The sequence below is a fragment of the Thermobia domestica genome, chromosome 10 (assembly GCF_964235325.1).
Source record: "Thermobia domestica chromosome 10, izTheDome1.hap1.1, whole genome shotgun sequence".
Taxonomy (NCBI): domain Eukaryota; kingdom Metazoa; phylum Arthropoda; class Insecta; order Zygentoma; family Lepismatidae; genus Thermobia; species Thermobia domestica.
Genome location: NC_137463.1, coordinates 24,898,100 through 24,923,401, shown reverse-complemented (window position 1 = coordinate 24,923,401; position 25,302 = coordinate 24,898,100). Strand labels below are relative to the sequence as shown.

Genomic DNA, 25,302 nt, shown 5'->3' with positions numbered 1-25,302 from the left:
GGAAGACTGTTAGATGTCAGACATCCTGCAACGGCATGATGTAACATTTAAGCGGGAAAAAGGCAGTACGTATATAGCATATGCATAACATATGCTCCGTACAGTTGTCCATAGTAAACATATGAATTCCGTATTTTTGTACAATATACCGCTGCCCGAATAACATATTTTTCTCAGTATAAGCCTGTACTGGACCTGATATACATTTCAGGACTACAGAGGAAGTGGAGTAATATAACCTAGTGTAAACAAATAACCTGTAAATATTATGAGAGTACGTCCAAAAGTTTCCTGACAAACACTAAAAGCCATTCGTAGTATATAGTGTCATCTATGGGAGAAATAGTGTACCAGTTTCAACTTTCTAGCCATAGAGTAATAATATACCATCAGTGTTGCCACAGTCTGGAGTGGGCTCTGAAACGAAAAGGGCTGAATTAATTATTTTATACCAGTGTAATACATGGATCTATAACATGAAACTAGAAGAGGGTAAGTTCTAAAACATCCTCCCCCCCCCCCGTCTTCTGAGTCCAAATCAAGAAAGTGTTTCTTTTTAAATTACTTTTAAAAACATCCAAATAAGAGGACCCCGAACAACTGTGGAAGTGGATGAAACTTTTCTCGCTCGAAGGGAGTATAACAGAGGCCGCAAATTAAAAGGAAAAACAGTTATCAACATCGGTATGTATTGTAAGGAAACCAAACGCCCCTCTATTTCAAACTGGCCAATAAACCAAAACAGTATTATGGCCATATATGACAAAATATAAAACGAGCAGCAATCTGAGATAGTGTGTAAACAGTACGTTATAATAAAATATTAAAATTTAAATTATTGCATTTTATTCTCGCTTATTTCACGACCGAGGGAGGATAATAACTGTAAGAAGAATATTGTGCTACTTTTTGTTTTCAAGATTTCAAGCTAAAATTCCCACCGCACTGCTTATTTGTCGTCTCCTTCATGTGCGGCGCGGATACGCCCATCTAGCGTAATTTGTTTCTTGACATAGTTCGAAATACGAATTATCCACACAAAGTTCGTAGCGTTATGCAGTGTAATGCCAAAGAATGAATGTTCAACAGGGTTTTTTAAGGGTCTAACACACAGTATGAGTAACGTGAGATGTAAGAAAAGTCTTACTGACACTTTTAAAAGTATTTATTATATGGGGCTAAATTGGGTAAAATTGTACCAACTTTTTCACAAAAGAGGTTGAAAATGCCAGCGTGGTACCAACGGGCCGATCAATGACAAAAAGGGCTGAATTTGGTTCAACTGTACCAAGTGTAACAACACTGTATAGCATAAGAGTTTTCAGCTTTTCTTCCCGCTGAAAGTGTGGAGACTGTAGCGCCGCCACTCAAGGGAGTCGGGTACTACGAACTACTAAAACCAAGAACCAATCAAATGATTCAGAGCGCGTGAGTCTGATAGAATTAGCCAATGATACACTTAGGTACTGCCAGTAGCAGACGATGCAGTTAGTTACAAGTCTAGCCGATAGTGTCGTCGAATCACTTTCCTTGCATTGTGGGAACGATTTGAATTTCCATTAGGAATGTAGGGAGTGGTTCATCAGACTAATCACTGTTTCTAGCTGCGTCAGATTGTTGGAGGCAGCCTATGAGGCAGGTGGTGTACGTTGAGTTCGCATACTGCATGATCATGCTCCAATACACACGACTGTTCTTGCCAAGGCAGCAATGAAAGAATGCCTTCAAGGAAATTCAGCACTCACTCTACAGCCAACATTTATCATCCAGTCTCAATTGAATATCTCAAGAATCTCTAATATTAGATAGGTAAAACTAGGCACATAAATGTTCATTAAAAATAAGGGAACACATACTTCAGCGTTTTCAAAAATTCCATTCGTAAGAGGGCAAACAGGGACATTTCTAAAGTACTCAAAGTTTCCTTTGTTTATTTATAAAGTGCCGAATGTGAGGATTTGTTCAAGCTGAAGATGTGAAATTCGGCACACACACTTTTAATTAAAAAATAAGGAAGCAGTTATTTCAGATAAAGTAAATATAGCTATACATACAGAAGTTTTGAGTAAACCAAATACTTTAATATAAATGGTTCCCACTTGAAAGAAGTTTGAGAAAGACTACTGAACATAACGTCCTACAAAAACGTGTGAAGCCTAGGATCAAACTAAAATTCATTCGCGCTAAAGGTAGGTCCTCTATCTGCTCAGATAACATTGCATTCGCTTTTGCATGTGTAACGGGGTTGCTAAGTTACCCCAAGCTTAACGGTTAATGAGAACAGTAAATCGTGTTTTAAATAATGTGATTCACTTTAATGAGGTGACGTTATTTACACTAGAGCAGAATGATTAAACTTTGAATCTAACAGGCACTATCATCAAAGGTAACAATAATGGTTCATTTTCCAAAGTATTTCCCTGCCTATTTCAATGAATTTTCAGGGTAACTTGATTCCTCCTTACATCACTAACTTCACTGTTGATTCCCCTCTTAATAGCTAGTAGCTACACGTGGGTGTCACGCTATATATATATATATATATATATATATATATATATATATATATATATATATATATATATATATATATATATGGGAGTCTATACACAAGAGTAGCATCAAAAGAGACATCCATTACAGTTTTGTTGCGTAAGTGGTCTCTCTCTGTGATACTGTGTGCCCCTGTGTCTCGTTAACGTGAACGACGAAAGGACGCCTTTCAAACGTTCAAGAGAGTGTCGCTAATTGCCGCTCGCATCGAACCCACAATCAATATTTCCTTCCTTTTATACACAAAGCACGGTTGTTTCAGAGTCTTTTTAGTGAAGCAGGAAATCTTTCACTCAACAGCATCTACAATGAATAGTTACATTCCCACAATGTTCTATTAAATTCGTAGCATTCCTTTAAGAAAATAGGAATTTTGTTTTCGTTACATAATGTTTCTGTATTATATAGACAGATACTCGCAACAGAGCTTCGTTTAGTATGTAGAAGTGAGTAGTCAATTTATTATGAAGTATATTCAAAAAGTTGATCTGTTTATATCCGATCGATTTGACAAACTCTGCTGTCACATGTGTAGTTATGCGAGAAACATCAAACACGTGTCAATATCCCTGTGCTATCTCAGTTTGGAGGTGTCGGAGTACCCTGTTGATGCTAGTGATGTCCTGCCGAAAATAAGTCATTACTAGGAAGGTTACATCATATCTTTTAATCATGCACGGTTTTGGACAATCGAATCGTAAAACTGTGTCGCGAAAATGTTTAACCATCGGGGTGAGTAGAGTTAAATATATCGTGGGCAGGCAAAGAAAAACAGGGGGCATGCAGATACTTTCGAAAACATTAAGCTCTTGTTCGAGATTACCTGTGAAAGTGTCAGCTGGAATTAACTGACTTACCTATCTCATGACCAAGATACTAAATACGGCTCAATTCACGGATTAGCTAAAACCTAGGGTTTTACAGCTTCCTCTGGTGCCGGGCTGTTAAACTTAAGACAAACCGTCTAAGACTATGGGAAAGATACTTGCAGGGAAAGAAGATGAGAACAGAAGAGGTTATTATCACATTTGGATAAATCATACATTTATTAAATTATCATTCGGTCAAATTTGTACCGTGATAACTCTTGCAAGAAACGTTACCAGTTTTACTGCCAGTGGTGAGAAAGTTTCTCGTAGGAATAGTGATTGTCACCGTACACGATTACGAGGCGGAGCTAGTGATGGGCAGTGGGAATATTCCCGGTGTGAAGGAAAATTAAAAAATGGGAATATTCCCGGGGTTTTTCCCTGGCATATAAATTCCCGGGAAGGAACTTATTTTTATTTCTTTACTTTATTTTTCCAAATTATAAGAACCATATGACTTATTACTTTATTTCAATTTATTATCATTTACTTCTAGGTTTTAAATAATTTGGAGGTTAAAAAAAATTAAAATTCGTTGACTGTATTTTATATAGGTAATTAATATTATGATTTTTTTTTTTAATTTCCATTTCCATTTGCACTAGAAAGTAGCAAAGTACTATGATGATGGAAAGAAACCAGTTTGTAAAGTAATGTAGAAATTCCGTAGAGATAGAGATGAAGTACTATCAATACACCCCGAACCTCCGTCAGTGATAGATGTCGGTGTTCATGCTCTTTCTGACTCAAATTTCGCTCTCTGAGGCAGAAGCAGATATTGAATAAAGAAATCTCTGTAGTCGTAAATACATATACTTTTAAAATGCAATGTTTACATATCAAAATTAGAATTGCTTCTCAGGATGTTTCATTAGTAACAGTCTTTCCAGACTTGTGTTAATTAGGATTTGTTTGCTTCTATTTATGTGTGTATTCATGTACCAAGCTTTCTTGGCAAATTTTTTAACACCGCGTATATCGTTCGAAATAGCGTATCTTCTTAATTAAAGATTTAATAGTACACAGTAAGAACACAGTAACAAAGCACGGTGTACCTCAAATCAGCATTCTGTATATATGCCATCCCAGACACTAGCAACCTTACAAATTGTTTGAGAGACTACGTATGTTTTCTGGCACTTACAAATCTAATTTGTTCATAACATTTAAAAAATTAATATGATTATAATATTAGTAGTAGTAGGGTGAAGTTTACAAAATCTACTTACATATAAATGTCAACTGTTTTAGCGGTGTAAAAGTATGTGGACTTTCTATACCAAGTGTTTTTCTACACATTTACTCGCATAAAACATATTGTAAGTAAACATACTTTTATGCGTAGTCTCTAAATAGACTAAAATAATAATAAAATAACACAATACCGTTCAGAATATGTATTTTAAATAATTGTTTGGAGACAACAATAATAAGTATACTGTGGTAAAAACGTATTTTATTTTGAAATCATAATATAGTAATACAACGCAATTTTCTTTGTGTTTGTAAATAAATTCCCGGAATCTTCCCATTTTTGGGAATCTTCTTGGGAATGTTCCCGGGGAATATTCCCTAAAAATATCTTTCCCGGAATTTACCCATCACTAGGCAGAGCAGGTGGTAGATAAGGTGAACAAAAACGTGAAGGCGAATGATCCCTATATCCAGCAATCCGCCATGACCTGGCTCTATCGGAAAGGTATTCCTCGCTTCTACGAAGCCAAGAAGAACTAGATACGAGTCCACATTGTCACAACGTCCAGCCATACCACCAGTTCGTTCCTCCAGTTTTATGATGACAGGGATTAGAAAACAGGAATCCGTGTCATACGCTTTCATGACATTAATGTAAAAGCCCTGATGGCAGCCCACTATTGATTTCTACGTATTTGGACTGTTAACTGGACGTCTACAATATCACTCTTATTGTGTATGAGAAAACCTACAGGGAGGAATGGGATGCAATTCCTATGTCATTTACGTGGAAATTGCGAATATGGAGAATCTATTCTTGAGACGACGAATCCATACCAAGGAACAGTTTCTCGCTTTCGCTATAGCTGTCAACATTGAAACAGGAAAAAAAATACATTTTTTCTTTACTTTCGGTTGTAATAGACGGATAAGAACAGGAATAGAATCCATACTTTAGACGCGTATAGACAGGCGAACGGACGGTTGGATGTAGCCGTTCTATAAGTGACATGAGATCACGGACAAGATTTAAAAAAAAAAAAAAAGATATTCTACTCATTATTAGAGACAGACTCAGCAATTCTTAAGCTACGGTTATACTGACGGTTTCCTATTTCATCCCTCCGTTTTCCTCCTTCAAAGGAACGAAAAAAAAAAAGCAAAATGAACACATTGTTTTAAATTAAATCTGATTATACCGCATATTAAATAAAGCTGTATATCTCCTTTTCTTTACCCCCCCCCCCAAAAAAATTTCTTTTTAGCAGTGGACGATCAAGTAAACAGTGCGTTGATTGGCTATTCTCTCTCTCATACACACACACACACACACAAAAGTTCAGTTACTCAGTGATGTTTAAAACAGGGTTACGGATATTCTGTTTACTACAATGTTGTTGCCTGAACCGCAGAGAACTCTTTGATCGTTTTACTGTCATCCTTGATTTGCTTATGAGTGAGGAAAATTTATATTTAACCCTTAAAGGATCCTGGCTTTATGGGCTATTTTTTAGACTTTCAGTCAAGCAGCTACTGTATCGTCACTATTTATCCTAGGATCATGGTTCATACCTCATTCTCTTCAGAATAGAGCTGGCTTTCAAATGGTGCCAATTGCATGCTCATACCATATACCAGAAGCGGGAAAAAATGTCAAAGTGAAAATTTCGGAGGAAAAATTTTTTTCTCGAACTTTGCCCCCCCCCCTGGACCCCCCTGTGTGATCGTAGTCATCTAAAAAAAAATCTGATAAATAGTACTTGGTATACTGAATGTGTGTGCCAAATTTCAAGTTTCTATCTTGAATAGTAAGGACGGGAGAATTTTTATCAAAAATTCCCACAATGCCCCAAATTACCATAAAACACTATGATCTCAGGGAAAAAAATTCCTGAGACATCCCTAATTACCCTAGGACTATAATCCGCCAATCATTCTCTTCCGAATAGAACTGTCCTTCAGGCGGTACCATTCACATGTCTCCATCATGTATCTCTGGCGGGAAATTCCTGAAAAACGGGATTTTTGGGGTAAAAAATCCCTTTTTTAACCCTTTGCCCCTCTGGTTCCCCCCCCCCCACCTGTTTTAACACTGACATCGGAACAAAAAATCTGGTAAATACTACTCGGTAAACTGAATGTTTGTGCAAAATTTCAATCTTCTACGTGAAAAAATAGGCCCGCCAGAAAAAATTTCCCTACCATGCCCCACTTTTACCCTATACAGAAGTATATTTGGATAAAAATTCACTGAGACGGCCCTAGTTGCCCTAGAATAATAATTCTACCGTCGTTCTCTTCAGAATGGAATTGCCTTTCAGACGGTATGACTCACGTGGTCCTATCATGTATGTAAGGCGGGAAAATGACGAAAAAGGGGATTTTGGGGGTAAAAAAATCCCTTTTTTTACCCCTTTGCCCCTCTGGTTCCCCCCCCCCCCTGTTTTAGCACTGACATCGGAACAAAAAATCTGGTAAATACCACTCGGTGGACTGAATGTTTGTGCAAAATTTCAATCTTCTACGTGGAAAAATAAGCCCGCCAAAAAATATTGAACATAGGCTTAGAAAATGAGAAAAGAAATTTTTGACTTATGACGTCATCACCTCCTATGTCTGGACGCAGGACGGTATGAAACCATACGTGATGTCTTCTACAAGTCCTCTGGACTTGGAAAACAAAAAAAAAAAATCCCGGACGAAAAAGCTCAAATAGAAGAGAAATAACGCAATGTACCATGAAAAACGCGTATGGTACAAATTGTACCATAGGATCCCCAAAGGGTTAAACTTGGCATAAACATGCTGTTCTATGAAAGATGAAAAGTGATTCGAGATAGAAAAATTGTAAAGGGAAGTATTAAATAGAAAAATTTTGGAATAACCGTACTCTTAGGAATGGGATTGACATGCTATTATGAACACTAAACCTTTATTGTGAAGAATTTTTTAAAAAATGAAAAAAATAACTAAACATAAGAACTAACATTTGTCATAACAACAGGAAAATAGCAAAAGTAACGGGATAAGATGTTTTCGTTGCTATGACACGCAAAACCTACCACCAAAGAGAAACTTCTCACCTAAGTCAAAAGTAGAACATAATATAATAAAGATATCTTTAGATGGAGGAAGTCATTTAATGTTCTATTAGTGTTCCGACATTCAAGATTCCACATCCAGATCTGCCAGTGTGATGTTTCAAAAAAAAAAAGTGTTCAGCATCCGCCTTTGATTGCGAACGAAAAGACTGTCGAGATAGACTGCCCAAAGTAGTTTTGACTTAGAAATATGGTCATCACTTATATACTACGTTGCAATATAATTGGTTATGAGACGGACTACTTTTCTGTGCCAGACTTAATTAGCTTGGAAATAAATGACCATGAACTTATTAGCATCTACTACGCTTTGTTTCTCAGCGAAGCATAAGTAGCTGGGCAGCTTCAGAACTTCAAATAACTGATGTACACTCATGTCCAAAATTATTGTCGCATGTCTAGAAATATGTTTTTGTAGGAATATAATTTGATTACGAGTTTGTCCGGCAAAGACATGTATGTGGCAAATTTCATGTCAAAAGAGCAGTAAATAAGAACAATAAAACGAAAATAAAACTTTCTTGTCCATTTAGCAATATTTTGTTTTGCTCATTGTAATTTTCGTATTTATAATTCTTTTCCTATGAAATTTACCACAAATATACATTTCCCGATTATACACATAGTATCAGTATTAAAAGTACCCTGCAAAATCATTATCAAATTATATTCTTACACGAAGACAGTTATAGATATGTGACCATCATTTTGGACATGAGTGTACAAAGACAGCATGTTTGACGACCAGGTTTGAAGTCAGCATGCTCCAGATGAATATTAGTGAATTCTATTTAGTGCGCGTTATCAAGAGAAATCAGTCATATCTTGAGTGCACAATGGATCGTCAAACCAGGATAATATAAGTAAGATTTTTATATATTCACTTCTGACCAGAGTATATACACTTCTTTATTAAAAACTAAATTACAGTGTAACGGTTTCGATAACTTAACGTTGTCTTCATCAGACACGGCAGTTAGTGTCTGATGAAGACAACGTTAAGTTGTCGAAACTGTTACACTGTAATTTAGTTTTTAATAAACAAGCGTATATACTCTGGTCAGAAGTATTTATTATTTGTTTAGTGAGTTCCAGAGTCGTGATGGATAGATTTTTATATATTCCTTCAGTCTTTAGAAATATAGTTATGCTCATTGTGCATTTCCGGAAGCATAGGTTCTGAGAGATTAAATAATGTTAATTAAAAGAGTAATTAAGTAGGCTCAATATTGCCTACATAACGATCTCGTTTTAAGAACACCATGTTGATCATTTTACCAATATGGCCTTTATATAATATGTTAATCATATTTATCCCAGTTATTTTAATTACAATTAATGTCAATAAGTTATATCTGAACCTTAATTACATATAAAGATCACCCGTATGACAAGGTAATCTAGATATAAATCTCAGTAACAAAGTAATATTCTGTAAAATAACATTTCTAACGAAAATAACATTACGTAGTTGACATCACATTTTGAAAGATTTGTCATATTTATCTATAGCATAGTTTTAAAGTGTAATCAACGAAAACTATCCTGCTTTTCACTTCTATATTTTGGTATGATTAAATAGCCTGTACCGTTTCAGTGGACCGTTAAACAACTGATTAGTAACAAAAACGTTAGTAATAATACTACTACTAGTAGTAGTGGTGGTAGTAGTAATAGTAAAGAGAGTGTCATTCGAGAGGCGATGACACAGCATTCTTTCTCTTTCGTGTCTATTACTTTGGTGACCCCTGCTGATGCAGTCGTATATTCCCTTTATGAGATCAGCCTCTCCATTTAGAATGCAGGAAAAACATTTGACGTGTGTCCGCGGACCGTGAATGGCTTTAATCTCGGTAGATTAACTCACAGAGAACTGGGATTATTGAGCTTGTTTCCGCCACACAAAGAGGGATGGTGTTCCAATAACAAATTAGCTTTTCTTAGATGCATGACTGCAATTCTACCTGTTATTCGCACAGAGTTATAAAAGTCTCTGTAATGGCGTCGAATATTCATAGTTATGGTTTTGGTATGTCCACAAAACGAAATGCACAATTAATATGATACTTAATAAATGACGCCTGCATTCATTTGTATATTCTACAACAGTTATTTTAATAATAATTAATGTCAATAAGTCATATCTGAACTTTAACTGCTTAAAAAGACCACCCGTATGACAGTATAATCTAAGAATAAATATCTGTAACAAAGTAATATCCTCTAAGGTAACGTTTCTAATATTAAATAATAATAGTAATAATAATAATAATAATAATAATAATAATAATAATAATAATAATAATAATAATAATAATAATAATAATAATAATAATAATAATAATAACATTACATAGTGGAAATAAGATTTTGAAAGATTTGCCATGTTTATGTATAGCATAGTTATAAACGAAAACTTTACTATTTTTCACATACTATGCGTAAAATGGTAAGACTTATACAAAAGCTATGATCTCTCTGTCCGTACAGCTGTCTATCAGTAGGTTCAGTAGAAACTCGCTATAATGCAGGGGGAGCGTGGTGGCTCAGTGGTAGAGCGTTCACCTCTGTTGCATGGGGTCCTTGCCACAATCCCAGCTCGTGCCGAGTGAACCTTGTGGTGGACGAACACCGTGTGCATGGGTTTCCTCGGGGTTCTCCCGTTTTCTCCCACTTTCTTCATTCCACCATTTGACGTAATACGTAAAACTTAAAGATTTTATTTTCATTTTGTTATAATAAGGGTGTTCGGAGACATCCTTCACACCCGCGTTGTAGCCTTACCACTATGTAATGACATTTGATATTATATGGTAGTTGAAATAAATTTATAAATTTAATTAACCTCCGTCTGTTAACATTTTTTTTTACACTGTAATGAGTTGCAATTCAACATATTCTGTACTTTCGTTCTAAGACTTCATAAAAAAAAAATCACCCAATTTGGTCTATCGAATTTCATAAGAGACTTTCTTTACAAATATGCAATAAATGAACATGCTCGCACTCTGATTGGCATTTCATCTATGCCATCAGTTCATTTTCTGCACCTTGGTAACGTTTAGCCCTGATGTATAAACATCCGATTCATCAGTACCATTTCTCATAGTCACCCAGTCCCATTTCTTTCAAGTTTTCTTCTCTATGTTTAAGAAGTTTGTTTTATGAAAAATTCTTTTGTATATTTACCCTGTCCGTCTATCCGAGAGACAAAAAAAAAAAAAAAACTCAGGAAATACTTAATGTATAGATAACCACCAAATTTTGTCAGAATATGCAGGGTCAAAAGTTAGAAATCAAATTTGATTGTAGAGATGATTTTCAAATCGGAAGTAGTAGAACTCAACCATTTCCGGTTTCTACGTTGCTTACTACAAAGCAAAAACGGTAATAGATAGAAAGAAACGGTTTCCTACCATTGATTAAGAGGTTCAAGAATACATTTCATCTTTATCCTTAACTCCGTATTAAAATCGGAAGTGAAATAAATCCACAACAATTTCCAGTTTCAATAAGGCTCTGCATAAACTAAAAACAGCGATAGACCAATTTTTTGGAATCAATTTAGTGTTTTAAGAACATCTTCTTTCTTAGCCCCTTATTCAAACCGAAAGTGGCAAAAATCAACCGCTACTGGTTGAACAGATTTTGCGTTGCGTTGACGCTAACCATTACGGACTGGAGCCAGTAACGTCGTAGGCGTGCACAGACAAGATGAGATACTACGTGAAAACACATGTTGTGATATAGCAGTGAATAGTGTTGGAGGAATTGGTACCAAAGCCAAAGTTTGGCAACGTTGAAACCATACCTAACTATCTATGAACACAGAAGTGCGCCTCAAACACGTGCTGTTATATTCAAGTGAATATTATGGACGAGTCAAGTGATTTTCTCGCTTCCATTGTCAATCTAACCAAACTTCACCATTTCGCTTCCAAACAATACGTCTTGTAGGTAAACAGAGGGATGTGTTTAGTCTTATTATTACCTACCATAAATTTGCTCTTTAAAGTTCCTTCTGTCGAAAATTTTAACGAAAATTGCAATTCTCTCTTTCATTATAATATTTATAAGCCAATGTAAAACATCACCATTACCATTGCAAGTTTCGTATGTAGCTCATATGTTTGGAACCCACTGGAAACAAATAATACCGGAAGTACCGGGGGAAATACGTCATGCTTGACCCATCCATGAAGGATTTTTCTAACTAACTCTATGGCCTATGGAACCCAGAGGTTCATTGTCGCGTTCACAGAAGCTCTCCACTGACTTCTATCCTTAGCTAACTGCATCCAGTTTCTATTTTGTATTTTTATGTCTGCAAGGTCCATTTTAATATTGTCCTCCCATCTGCACCTAGGTATTTCTAATGGTCGTTTTCCGATTGGACTTCCAGTTAAAACTTTGAAAGCGTTCCTACTTTCTTCTATCCTGGCTACATGACTTGCCTACCTGAGTCTCCTAGGTCTGATAAAACTAACAATGTTTGGAGTTTCTTCGTGGCTAAACGGTTAGCGTACGTGCCATTGGTGTGGGAGACACGGGTTCGATTCTAGGCGGAAGTTCATGTGGTTCAGATTCCACGTTAATCAGTAGGTCCACGTCTCATATAACCTCGCTGCTGAATGGGACGTTAAGCTCAAAATCAACTCAACTCAACTTACTAATATTTGGTAAATGGTATAAATTAGTCAGTTTCTCGTTATGAAGTTTTCGCCATTCCCCATTCCCGTTCCTCTTGGGTTCGAATATTCGGCTCAGGATCTTATTTTCAAATAGTTCCAATCTACGTTATTCTCTCAAAGTAAGCGACTATGTTTCGCAACTATACAGAACTATAGGCATGATTAACGTTTTATATATTATAAGCAGGGATGCAAATAACCACTCGCCCACTCGCTCCGGGGCGAGTGGTTCATCGTTGCGGGCGAATTTTTAATATGATACTGAAGGTAACTAAATGATTTCTATTGTGGGATGTGGGCTAGTAGTTTTTTCTTGGGCTAGTAAAATTTTGTTGCTTGTTTGCATCCCTGATTTTAAGCTTCAAATTCCTCGATAGAATTCGCGACGTCGGAAGATTTTGAAGTAAATAATAACACGAATTCCCTGCTTTTAGTCGACATTTAATTTTTTCATGGACATGATTTTGATTTGTTAATATTGATACTAGATATTTGAAAGTATCCAATTTATCAAACGTATTATTTGTTATTTTAACGCATCCATAATTTGCAGTATTACGATTCCGACAAACTTCCATGTATTTAGTTTTCTCTGCATTTACTTCTAAACCCACTTCCCTCATCATCAGCATATGCCATAACCTGGTGAATATCATTCACTCTTATGCCCTGGTTGCTATCTTTGACTTTCCTTATATCGTATTCCAGGACAAAGATGAAACGAAATGAAATCTTTAAGTTTTACGTCGCACGATTATACCGGTTAGGCTAAAGGAGACGGTGATGATGAGAGATGAGTGAAATGGTGGAATGGGAGGAAACGGGAGAACCCTGAGAAAACCCACGAGCACAATGTTTGTCCACCACAAAGTCCACATGGCGCTAGGACAAAGATGAATAATAATGGCGACAACGCATATTCTTATTTCAGGCCATTTTCGACGTGAAAGCTCGTGGACAAAAATTTTCCTACCCGGACTTTACTTTGGGATTCATTTAAACATATCTTAATTAATCTAATTAGCTTTCTCGGTATTCCAAATTGTGTTAGAATGTTGTATAATATTTATCTCCTAATAGAATCATAAGGCTTTCTAAAATCAATAAGTAATTGATGTACCGTGGTATTGTATTCCCATATCTTTTCGAATATCTGCCAAATGGTAAATAGCTGGTCGATACTTCATGGATTTCGCCTAAATCCGCACTGATAATCTCCAATAATTTCATTTGCGTATGGAGTCAATCTTCATAACAGAATGTTTTGAGAGAATTTTATAGAATGTTGACAGAAGAGAAATGCCTCGCATTGTTCGCAAAGTTAAATTTGGCAGCGCCGCAACCACTGAGATGTCCATTTAACTATTATTGGACTTCGATTTTGACATCCTAAATACTAAGGGCCCTATGCAGAATAGTTTTTAGCGTCGTATTAAGAGCTCGACTAACTTGTGATGCTAACTTCCGTATTTAAAAACACGTTCGTGAAGTTAACTATTTATATCGAAGAAGGCAACTAGGACTTCTACGCAGGTTTGCCCAGACACATTGGGAGAAATCTAGATAAGAGAAACATAATCTCCTTATTTTGATTTATCCAATTCTGTTTGGACAACACTGCGGAAAAGTCATAGCTGGCCTTCTTCCATAAAAATCATTGTTAACCTCACGAACGTGTTTTTAAATACAGAGGTTAGTAGGCCTATCACAAGTTAGTCAAGCTCTTAATACGACGCTAAAAACAACTGTGCATAAGGCTCTTAAAGATTTGTGGTAAGTAACTAAGTAGAGAATCCATGTCTTGTATTGTTCCTACTGTAGTACTGTATGATTAGTAGAGAGCGGATTTTAAGGTGCAGCACCTTTTCTAAAAATGTAGTTGTTAAACAACCAAAGTTCAAAATATGTATTTCCGGGCATAAAACAAACTGAAATGAAGGCACTTTGTTACACCTTTTTCGTGAATGTTACACCTTTTTCATGAATGTTGCACCTTTTTTGCTAAATTAATAAAATTTCCCCTTTTTTAACTTCTTTTATGCTTCAGCACCTTTATTGTCCCTTTTTTCTATTTTTTTAAAAAAGTTTGGACAGAACAATATGGTTTATTTTCAATCTGGTTTGCACATAATATTCCATAAATTTAGACACAATCTTGACTAATTTGCTAGGGACAAATTTGAATTGAATTTGTGAAACAATCCGGTCGTAGAAACCTTTGCAACGTCAACTGAACTTCCTGTCCATGTGCTTACAACATATGCACCTCTAGTTTCCACTCATGTCGAGCGAAGTTTCTCCGCACAAAAGGATCTCCTAAGCTCCAAGCGAAAGAAACTAACATAGAAACTAACTAAGATAGAAATATTGTGCATAATTAAGTATTACCAGTTTCTGAAAACCCAGTAGTATGGAACGGTTTCTGAAGCCACCATATTGCTAAATTAGTGTTTTTTTTTTGTTTGTTTGTTTGTTTGTTTTTTAATACCAAGTTAGTTTCAACCACAATTTTATTACAAGAATGTTGAATGTTGTACAAGTGTATGAGAATAAATAAAACAATTTTGCAATTTATGTCAAATGTTTCAAGCCAAGTTTTTTTTATCAATATTTGCTAGTGTAATGAATAAAGAATGTTCACGTAACTGTATACTATAGCACTTAATAAAGATATCCTGTTAGCACCTTTTTAGCACCTTTTTGAATGATTTTTCAGCAACTTTTATTCCCTTTTTCCTAACACATTTTTGCACCTTAAAATCCGGCCCTTAATGATTAGGAAAGTAATAGTAAGTCAGATAAAATGTACTCTTTATTTAAATCATAAATCGCATTTACTACCTGTTTTTCTATTTATTATAATCTACATACTAGGAATAAATATTATTAATTATTCTTGTTCGTTCCAGAATGTTCCCATGTTGCTCCTTCCGTGGATTTTTACCTTAATCTCTACAACTATACTTGATTTGACGTATGTCATTTACGTCGTTTCAATACAAAAGGTAAGTAGCTAATCTCTTTTGCTTAATATCGTATAATTTTAGCAAGTATGATCAATCCATATTACCTTCTAATTAATATATTAGCTAAATTCAAATATATAGATTCATTTCCAAAAATATCATTTGGACGCTGCAGTAGCTTAGTAGTAGGGTACTCCCCTAGTAGCAGAGACAACATGTAAATCACTTGCTGTAAGCTTGAATTGCTAGTCGGCCAAGCTTGCATCCAGCTTGATTGGAAAACGTGCAAGCATGCCCCAAACTGGATACCAGTAACAAAGTTACATGGGGACAACCTTGTATTTAGTGTACCATTCAAGCTTGACGCAAGCGTTTTACAAGTCAAGTCAAGTCAATAGCCAATGAACGGCCAGTGATGCTATGGCACTCTGCGAAGGGTCTAAAACATCGCTTGCAAGTACAACAAAAGGCAGATTGTATGAAAGCATGCGTTTCAAGTGCAAGCGTAGAAAGCCAAAACCCACGCACGCGCCAACTGGCAGAAAGCTTTCTTGGTACTAGGGTCACCTCTGATCCGTGGGTCCCTTGTTCTATCACAACTTGAGCCAAGTGAGCTTGTTGCTGGACAGACACCATGCGTGTGAGTTTTCTCGGAATTTTTCCACTTTCTTCATTTTAATGTTGTTGTTTATTCACCACTACCCACCTTAGCTTAGGAACATAATCGTGGTACGTTAAACCCGAACTAATGATAGTCATAATGAGATTTATGGGTGAGTGAGTTATCATAGGTGCGTTGATCTAAACGCCAAGACTTTTTCTTGTAAGAATTATTTTTAATAATCGAAAGGCACGCAATGAAAATTTTGTTATGTATCGTATAGACTAATCGGCGAAGCAGTGACAGTTGTTGACCATCGGCTTTAGTGGAAGTAAATTCAATAGCAGAGGCATCTAGCGTTGAAAGAAATAAGCTATAATTCGTATTCGTATTTGTTACCATTGCAAAAGTTTCGTCTGTACAAAGACTGATTCCATTCAAGTTAGAATTGAGCGCATATTTCAACTACGGGAAGTTATAGTTTTAAACTCGCTAAAGTATTATCTTCTTTAGAGCGACGTTTCTCAAACTGTAGCCTGTTGATCACAAGCAATCCTCAAGGTCTGCCTTTGTGGTTCTCTTAGATTGAGCATTAGTCCAACAGGAACAGGAAAAACTCAATTTAAGTGAATTGTGCATTACACATTGTAGTTAAGAATCTCAAAACATATATAGATTAATTACACAATTTAAAACACGTTCCCTGCATTACAAGTCACCGGTGGCTCGTGCGATATTTCATTTCTGTGCGGTGCTGTTTTATGCATTGGATTACCTCTGTGCGTGTCTGTGTGGTGTTTTCGTTTGTACAGATTTTTAACATTACTAGCATTCACTTGCTAACCTTCAACGAGACACACTGTTGGAAATAGGAGCTGGCAACATTGTACGCGGTTTGCAGTTCAGCTGTTAGAAGAAGAAGAAATACTAGAAGTAGTGGCAGCATGGTGTGCTTGTAGCTGTCATTTCTTGTATCAAGTGATTTTGTGTGAAGTGAATAGCTGTAAATAAAAGGTTTCATTCCTCCTAAGTGTAGGTTTTTCATTTGTAACATCTGGCGACTGTAACAGGACACAATAGACCATGGAGGAAATGAAAAAACAGCGTAAAATCTAAGGGCAGCATTCACTAAATTGTCCCCTTACAAACTGTTTAGAAACATAAAGTAATTATATAGTATAGAGTTTAGAATTGTGTAGCGCAGAACTCAAAAACGAAAGTACAATTAGTGGTACCTTTCAAGTGTTAGAAGAAAAATACGTAAAAATAAAGGAGATAGATGACAAGATAATGGCATTGGCAATAGAGGGTAATGGGAGTGAGAAAGAGTTGGTAGAAGAAGCTTAGCAAGCAGATAAGTATTCTTTAAAATTTTACAAAATAAAAAAACAAAGTTGAGGCTGCATTGCATGCATGTAAAACGAACGACAGTAGTGGTAGCACGAGTATTGAAAGAAATTTTAAACTTCCAGAAGTGGAAATTAAGAAATGTGATGGTAATTTGAAAAACTGGCCTCAGGTTTGGTCGCAGTTCGTACGCATAGATAAAGATAAACGGATTCCTAATGTAGATAAATTCCAATATCTCATTCAAGCCATTGTACCTATACACGTGCACGTCAATTTGTAGGAAATTTTCCTCTGTGTGAAGATAACTATCCCAAGGTTATTCAAGGTTTGAAAGCACGTTTTGGACGTGATGATATGTTAAGTAGAAGTATATGTTCGCGAACTTTTGAAGTTGGTGTTTCATAATTTAAGTAACAGTGGTAACCTGGAAATGATAAACTTGAATGACAAACTTGGATCTCAACTTCGTGCATTAAGTACTTTAGGTGTCATGACAGATAAATCTGCCGCCATGCTGTATCTTCTTGTGGAGTCATGCTTACCTGCGGAACTATTACGTACTTGGCAGAGGGAAAAGTACAAACAGTGCAGATGCAATTTTAGAAAAACGTTTGGAAGATTTTATGTTATTTTTGAGGAAAAAAGTTGAAAATGAAGAAAGAATAGCTCTTGCTGTGTCCGAGTTTGATATAAAAGACAGCAGTAATGTGGGGAAGAAAAAGACAGAACGTAGTAATCGTTCCTATTTTATACCAACTGCCGCTGAACTGGTTAATTGCAAGAGTAGTGCAAAGTGCATTTTTTGTGATCAATCACACGCGACTAAAGACTGTGTAAAAGTATGTAATTGGACACACGATGAAAAAGTAAAAGTCCTGAAGGGAAAGGGATCCTGTTTTCGGTGTCTTAAGAATTCTCACAACAGTTCCAAATGTTATGCTAAGGTGACTTGTAGTGCAGACAAGGGGCGTCATCTTAGTATTATGTGTAGTGACAGGAATAAATCTAAGAATGCGTCAAGTAACGGTGATAAACAGACCCACGCGAAGCATATTATCGAAAACACATTGACAAACAATGAACATTCCGAAACATTTTTACTAACCTTGGTAGTAAAAGTAAGAGGGCAGAATTCAGAAAAGAACGTCAGGGTGATTATAGAAACTGGTTCACAGCGATCTTATATCTGGACTAGTTTAGAGCAGGAGATGAACTATGAAGTATTACGAAAAGAAACTGTAGCGCACGATCTCGATGTATTTTCAGAACCATGTGAATATGAGTGTTTTGGAGTTAAGCTAACCAACCTCAATGGTGATTTTGCATGTAATTTTAAAGCATTGAATCAGGATGTTGTTTGTAATAGCCTTACATTAATCAGAGATGGTCCGTTATCAGAGTTACGGGGAATGGGTATAGAAATATCCGATAATCAACCTGGCCCAATCGTAGTTTTAATAGGAGCGAACATTGCCGGTAAACTTTTGACAGATAAGAGAATTGCTTTGAAAGTTGGCCTGATTGCTATGGAAACATTGCTCGGCTGGATTTTATGGGGAAAATAAACAGGAAGGATTCTGTTAGGTTTTCTATATTGCAAGTCACAACGATGTTTTGCAAAACAATGTCTGCTTCAGACTTGTGGAAATTGGATGTTTTAGGCATAACTGATCCAGCGGAAAAGAAAACGAAAATGGAGGCGCAGCAGGAAGTCATGGAATATTTTAACCAGACAATGACCATCAACGCCGATGGGAGGTATGAAATAAAAATGCCTTGGTACCTGTAAAAGAAGACTGAAGAATGTAGTTGCTAAATTGAAGGCTGAAAACTACCACGAAATGTACGAGAAGGTTCTAAAGGAGTGGGAAGATGAAGACATCGTAGAGGAAGATCCTGCAGAAGACATGGAGAAGAAAGGATACTACTTACCTCATCGTCATGTTGGTAAGATGACTATAGTACAACGAAGATCGGTCCAGTATTGATGCCTCAGCGAAAGAGAAGAATCATCCATCCTTAATTCAATGTCTGGAGAAAGGAATGAATTTGATAGAAATCATTCCAGCAATTTTGACAGGCTTTAGATTGAACAAGTTGGGACTTCTGTCTGACATAAAGAAAGCTTTTCTACAAATTTCTTTGTGTAATGGTGACCGAGACTCTTTACGACTTCTTTGGATAAATGGAGAAGGTGACATTAAAATATATCGTCACAAAATAGTAGCCTTTGATGTGAGTTGCAGTCCTTTCTTGTTGGAGGTCGTTATAGAGCATCATCTTAGGAAAGCACTACAAAAGTGTAACGAGGATCAGAACAGTTATGCTAAGGAAGCCATTTTAAAGTTATTGAATAGTTTTAATGTAGATAATTGTGTCACTAGTGTCAAGAATGAAGACGAACTTCGTCAGTTTAGAGAAGAAGCCACGAACTTAATGGCGGAAGTAAAATTCGATCTTCGAGTGTGGGAGCATACATCTTTTTCAGATACACTATAAGAGAATAGAGTTCTGTACTAGGGCTATAATGGGAAACTGTTTCAGATATGTTGGAATTACGACCAGAATGTTTTGAGGAACAAAACCTGCGGTTGTCACGAAGATAATATTTTTGTCATTTGCCAAAGAATATTGGTGTCACGTGTCCAGTAACAAAACCCGAAAATTCTTTTACAACAAGTATGGCCATCAAAAGTAAGTTGGGACGAAGAGGTACCAAAGGAAATTGAGAAGAAATTCCTACAGTGGATCAAAGAGTTGAACCATTTGAAGAGAATTGTCTTTCCAAGATAGGCTGCTGGAGATTGTAAGGATTGGACCCTACATGCATTCTGCGATGCTAGTGAGAGATCGTATGCTACGGCTGTCTTTCTCACAACATAAAAAGAACAAGTGAAGGTGCAATTAATACAGGCGAAATACAGGGTTGCTCCGATGAAGAAATTAACAATCCCTCGATTGGAGTTACTAGTAACTACATTGAGCGCAAGGTTAGCTACTACAGTGAGAGAAACATTGGATGTTGAAGATGTGCCAATTTATTTCTGGAAGATCTACCACCGTTTTAACATGGGTTAAGCGGGATATGCCATGGAATACCTTTGTGTGGAATCAAGCACAAGAAATAAGAAAATTAAGCAATTCAAGCAAGGAGTGTTGCAGATTTGTTCCAGCTGATCTACCCTCACGAGAATGTTTGCCTGAACAGTTGGTTGCGTCCAAATGGTGGGAGGGCCCAGACTGGTTGAGACGACCAATGGAAGAATGGCCGGGGCAGAAGTACACTTATCAAGAAGAAGTAATCACAGAAGAAAGAAGAAAAACATTGTATCTGCAATGATTAATACTAAAGAAGAAAACAGTGATTGGTACTATCGCCGCTTCTCGAAATATGAACAGATAATCCACATGGTTGGTTGGATCAAGAGGTTTATCTTCAATTATCGTAATCCAAAGAAGAGAAGATGAGGAGAAGTATCGGTAGAAGAAGTGACAGTTGCTGAGAAAAGAGTCCTTAAACTTATTCAGAAAGAGTCATTCGACGGTGTAGAGGACCAAAAGTTGAAGTCACTGTGTTTATTTGAAAGCAGAGACCAGATCATTAGGCTGAAGACAAAAATTGTAGAACTTTCAGATTCAGAAGTCTTTCCGTATGCTGTTGTACAGAGGTTGTTCAGCCTACGTTTGGCCGATTTTGTTCCTTCCCGGGCAGAATGCACTCACCTGACCTGGTTCGCAGTGTCCTGCAGTGTTGTGCAGTGGCTTCCTGGGAACGCAGTTGTTTTTGCGGACGCGGACGACAATAACGCACAAAACAGGACCATTGTTGTGAGTTTTGTGTTAAATTTGTTTCCAAGTGTTTGGGATTCCGCTCTGTGAGCAAAATGCCGCGTAAACTAAGCCGTTTTGGGAAAGCTATGTTGCGACTCTTTATGACGCCCAATTTAGTGTTTCTGTCATTAGAAAACAGTGCAAGAAGAATGGTTGCAACATCAGTTTAAGTGGAATAAAAAATGTTATTAAAAAGTACAAGGACAACGAAGCTCCACCATTTGGATCACCAACGAAGTTGCCTAGGAAGCGGGAATGCACCAAGACCACCTCCACCATGCAGAGGAAATTTCGCAAAATGGCAATGCAAGAAAATCTGCCAACAAAAATGTGTATGACTAATCGTCTTGACATGTCTTTGGGGACTGTGAGCCGAACCTTACACCACCAACTCAAGCTGGAAAAAGTCATGGAAGCTCGCGGCCATCTTCTCACGGATGCCCACCAAAGGGAACGAAAATGTAAAGCTCGGAAGCTGTACGAATGGCATCTGGCAAAACAAAGGTGGATGTACGTCGTAACGCTCGATGAAGCATGGATTTACCTTTCAGACTGCGGCAAACCGAGAGTCATCATGTACCGAGAGAAAGGCGCCAAGAACTTCAGAAGGTGGGTCCGTGTCTGTAAAGAATCCTTCCCAAAAGGGTTCATGGTCGTTACTGGCTACTGGTACCGAGGTAAATTGAAGATTCGTAGGATGGCGAAGAACTGCAAAATAAATTCGCAGTATTTTCAGGAGATCATGCGGCCGATCTACGAGCATGAGATTCCAACAATGTACGGAAATGATACCAACCTGGTGCTCATTCACATGGACAAGGCCTCATTACATACCTCACGATCGTCCCTCGCATTCTACAGGGAAATAGAGGAGGCAAGTGGTATACAGGTGATACCTTTCAATGAGGTACCTGTTAAATCTCCAGATGCAAGTCCTATGGACTATTGTGGATTTGGATTGCTGAAGCGGGCTTTGGGAAAACGGCGTGTGACAACTGTGGAAGGACTTTGGAAAGCTGTGCAAAGGAAATGGGACACGATTCCCCTCCAAGTTCTTCAGGCAAGCCTATTACAGTTGAAATTACGCTGTCGGGCTATTGTTCGGAACCCAGGGAAACACATCGAGCACTTACGGACCTGGCGCCATGGATTCTTCTAATTTTTTAGATAAGTCGAAAGTGGCCAAATGTAGACTGAACAACCTCTGTACTACCTAACGCACATCCTGTGGTCAAGCAGTTGATTCATGACAAACATGTAAAATCTTGTCATGTTGGAGTGCAGGACCTGATGAGTCTTCTCAGAGAAAGGTACTGAATTATAAGTGAAAGGCAAGGTGTTCGATCCGTTTTGAGAAAGGGGGTCGTCTGTAAAAGATACAAAGCCAAGAAGATGGATACCAGTCCCGTGGCCTTACCAGAAGATAGAGTTAAAGAATCAGCAATCTTTGATCCACAGGATTGGATATGGCGGGTCCAGTAATACTAAGAGATGGCCAAAAAGTATGGATTTGTATCTTCACATTTGCAGTGTATAGAGCGGTACATCTAGAATTAGAATCTGGATTGTCAACGGCTGATTTACTTCAAGCGTTGCGGCGGTTCGTCGCTAGAAGAGGACGCCCGTCAGAACTCTACTGTGATAATGGTGGCAATTTTGTCGGTGCAGAAAGCTTGTTAGACAAACTCGAGTGGGAGAAGATAGAAGCGTACACCACTGTGAAACGTATCAAATGGAAATTTATTCCACCCACATCACCTTGGTGAGGCGGCTAGTGGGAACGTCTGATTAGACAAATGAAACAGTTGTTGAGAAGAGTGCTTGGAAGAGCTTCCCTGACTTATGAAGAATTTAAGTCAATTTTATGTGAGTATGAAGTAGTTATAAACTCCCGTCCTTTGACATACTCGGAAGAAAGTTCAGATTTTGTGCCTCTAACTCCTCTAATGTTCCTACAATAGAATGCTGAAATTGGAGTACCTGACACTGCTGTCATAGAAGTGGGGAGTCTACGAGGAAGACTGAAATATATTCAGGACATACGGAAGATTTTACCCATTAGGTTTCGAAAGGAATATCTGGAACAGTTGGTACAACATTGGAGTTGCAGAGTAAATTGTAAGAAGATAGAAGTAGGAGAGGTTGTCCTACTGGGAAACGACAATTTCAAGCGGTTGAAATGACACCTAACACGTGTCCTGGAACTTATACCTGGCCGTGATGCAGAAGTTCGTCTGGTATGACTAAAGACTGGCTCGGGGATGATGGTGAGGCCTCTTCAACGTATCTTCCCTTTGGAGATCAAGTCAGAAAAAGCTGTTGAACTAAGTGTACTTAAGAGAAGACTGGTGTACCAAAACCGAGTATTGAAACTGATCAATGTGAACGTCAAAATACTATCAAATTATTGCTACTAGAACTCGAAGAACTGTGAGACTCCCAAAAGATTGCCTCTTCTTACGTACCCCTATTCACGGTTTTAATGATGGGATAGTTGAGTCACTAGTTCCCTTACGTGACTCAAGCTGGGAGTTTGTTGGAAATAGGAGCTGGCAACATTGTAGGCGGTTTGCAGTTCAGCTGTTAGAAGAAGAAGTACTAGAAGTTGTGGCAGCATGGTGTGCTTTTAGCTGTTACTTTCTTATGTCAAGTGATTTTGTGTGAAGTGAGGAGCTGTAAATAAAAGGTTTCATTCCTCCAAAGTGTAGAATTTTCATTTCTAACACACGCTGTGACTCGTATTGCACTGAGATCCAAACTTAGTTTTACACTGCCGCAGCGAACGTGTTAATAATAAGGTAAAAGTCGCACGAATTCTAATTTCTTACATAGTATTATTATAAAATACTAGCAGCGTTCACCCCGCTTCGCTGGGGTCACCCCGGAACGCAATAAACTTTGTTACTTAGATAATTTTTACTTTTTCGCTTTCAAGTGATATGATAAAAACCATAGAAGATTGCAGTAAATGTTAACATTATATCGCCTGTCATTTATGTTAACCCGCCGAGTGACACGGTCATGTGGGTTGCATATAAATACGGTTAGATTTAGCTATGATGAGCTAACAAAGGATTTCTACGTTATGAACACTTGAATGGTCAATTATCTCAAGACACTGGTAATTGAAAATTAAAGTGATATGATAAAAACCATCTAGGGTCCAAATCCTAATAACCCCCCAAAAATGAAAGAAATTGGTTCAGCCGTATTAGCGTGATGAGCTAACAAAGGATTTGTGCGTTCTCTTTTATATAATAGATTAATGATCACCTTCAATTATTTAAAATAAATCTAATACGTATTTTCATCTATATAACCAATAAAATGGGCCATTTTAATTCATACTATTTTGAGACTGATATATTCCAACTTGCGACTATTTCAATTATTATCGTTCGTTTAGTGATCAACTTTGATTGACAAGTAGATAAGATTTGTCAGGTATGACAAAATAGTCCAGTTTGTGACCTTCAAACGGTGACTGATTCTTTTAACGAAACTTTTGGAAAGCAGAAATCACTAAATTGGTTGTCAAATTCTGTTATTTCTTAACTATTAGTAGAAGTAAATTTATTTTCGTGCTGAACATGACTGAATGCAAAACTTTGCATCACGTCTTATAAAATGGAATGCTATTAAACACTACAATGATATTATTATTATTATTATTATTATTATTATTATTATTATTATTATTATTATTATTATTATTATTATTATTATTGGTGATACTGAACACATACACAACAATGTACCAAATTTACAATATAAGTAACTCAAAGTGGAGGCCTATCGACAGTTAAAATACTCAATTTTTTAAACTACTGTCCAACTTCGTTTCAACTAAAATTAGAAATCACTTTATTTTTTTAAAACCATATGACCAAAAATGAAAAGGTTATGAAGTTTTGAAACGGAAGAAAATTTTGAAACGGTATGACAGATCAGATTCGATATTTGTAATATGAGTGAACTGACCAAATTTGTTTTTAATCCATTCGCTTTTAGGGAATTTACTGTATCCACTGTATACAAGAAATGGATTCTACTATTACAGAAATAGATGGATATCGTGAAATCTCCGCAATAGGTATATTAAAAATCCCACACAAGCTTATTACAAACCAGAAATTATAAGGTGGT

At 37.0% G+C, this 25,302-nt stretch overlaps 1 protein-coding gene across 1 annotated transcript in view; it reads left to right on the top strand.

The window, feature by feature from the left end:
- The window catches only part of LOC145661951 (uncharacterized), a 201,818-nt gene that overhangs the window by 94,040 nt on the left and 82,476 nt on the right, over positions 1 to 25,302 (top strand). Inside the window, exon 5 of the mRNA XM_081727300.1 lies at positions 15,318 to 15,413. Coding sequence (XP_081583426.1) covers positions 15,318 to 15,413 — 96 coding nt within the window. The remainder of the gene's footprint in view (positions 1 to 15,317; positions 15,414 to 25,302) is intronic.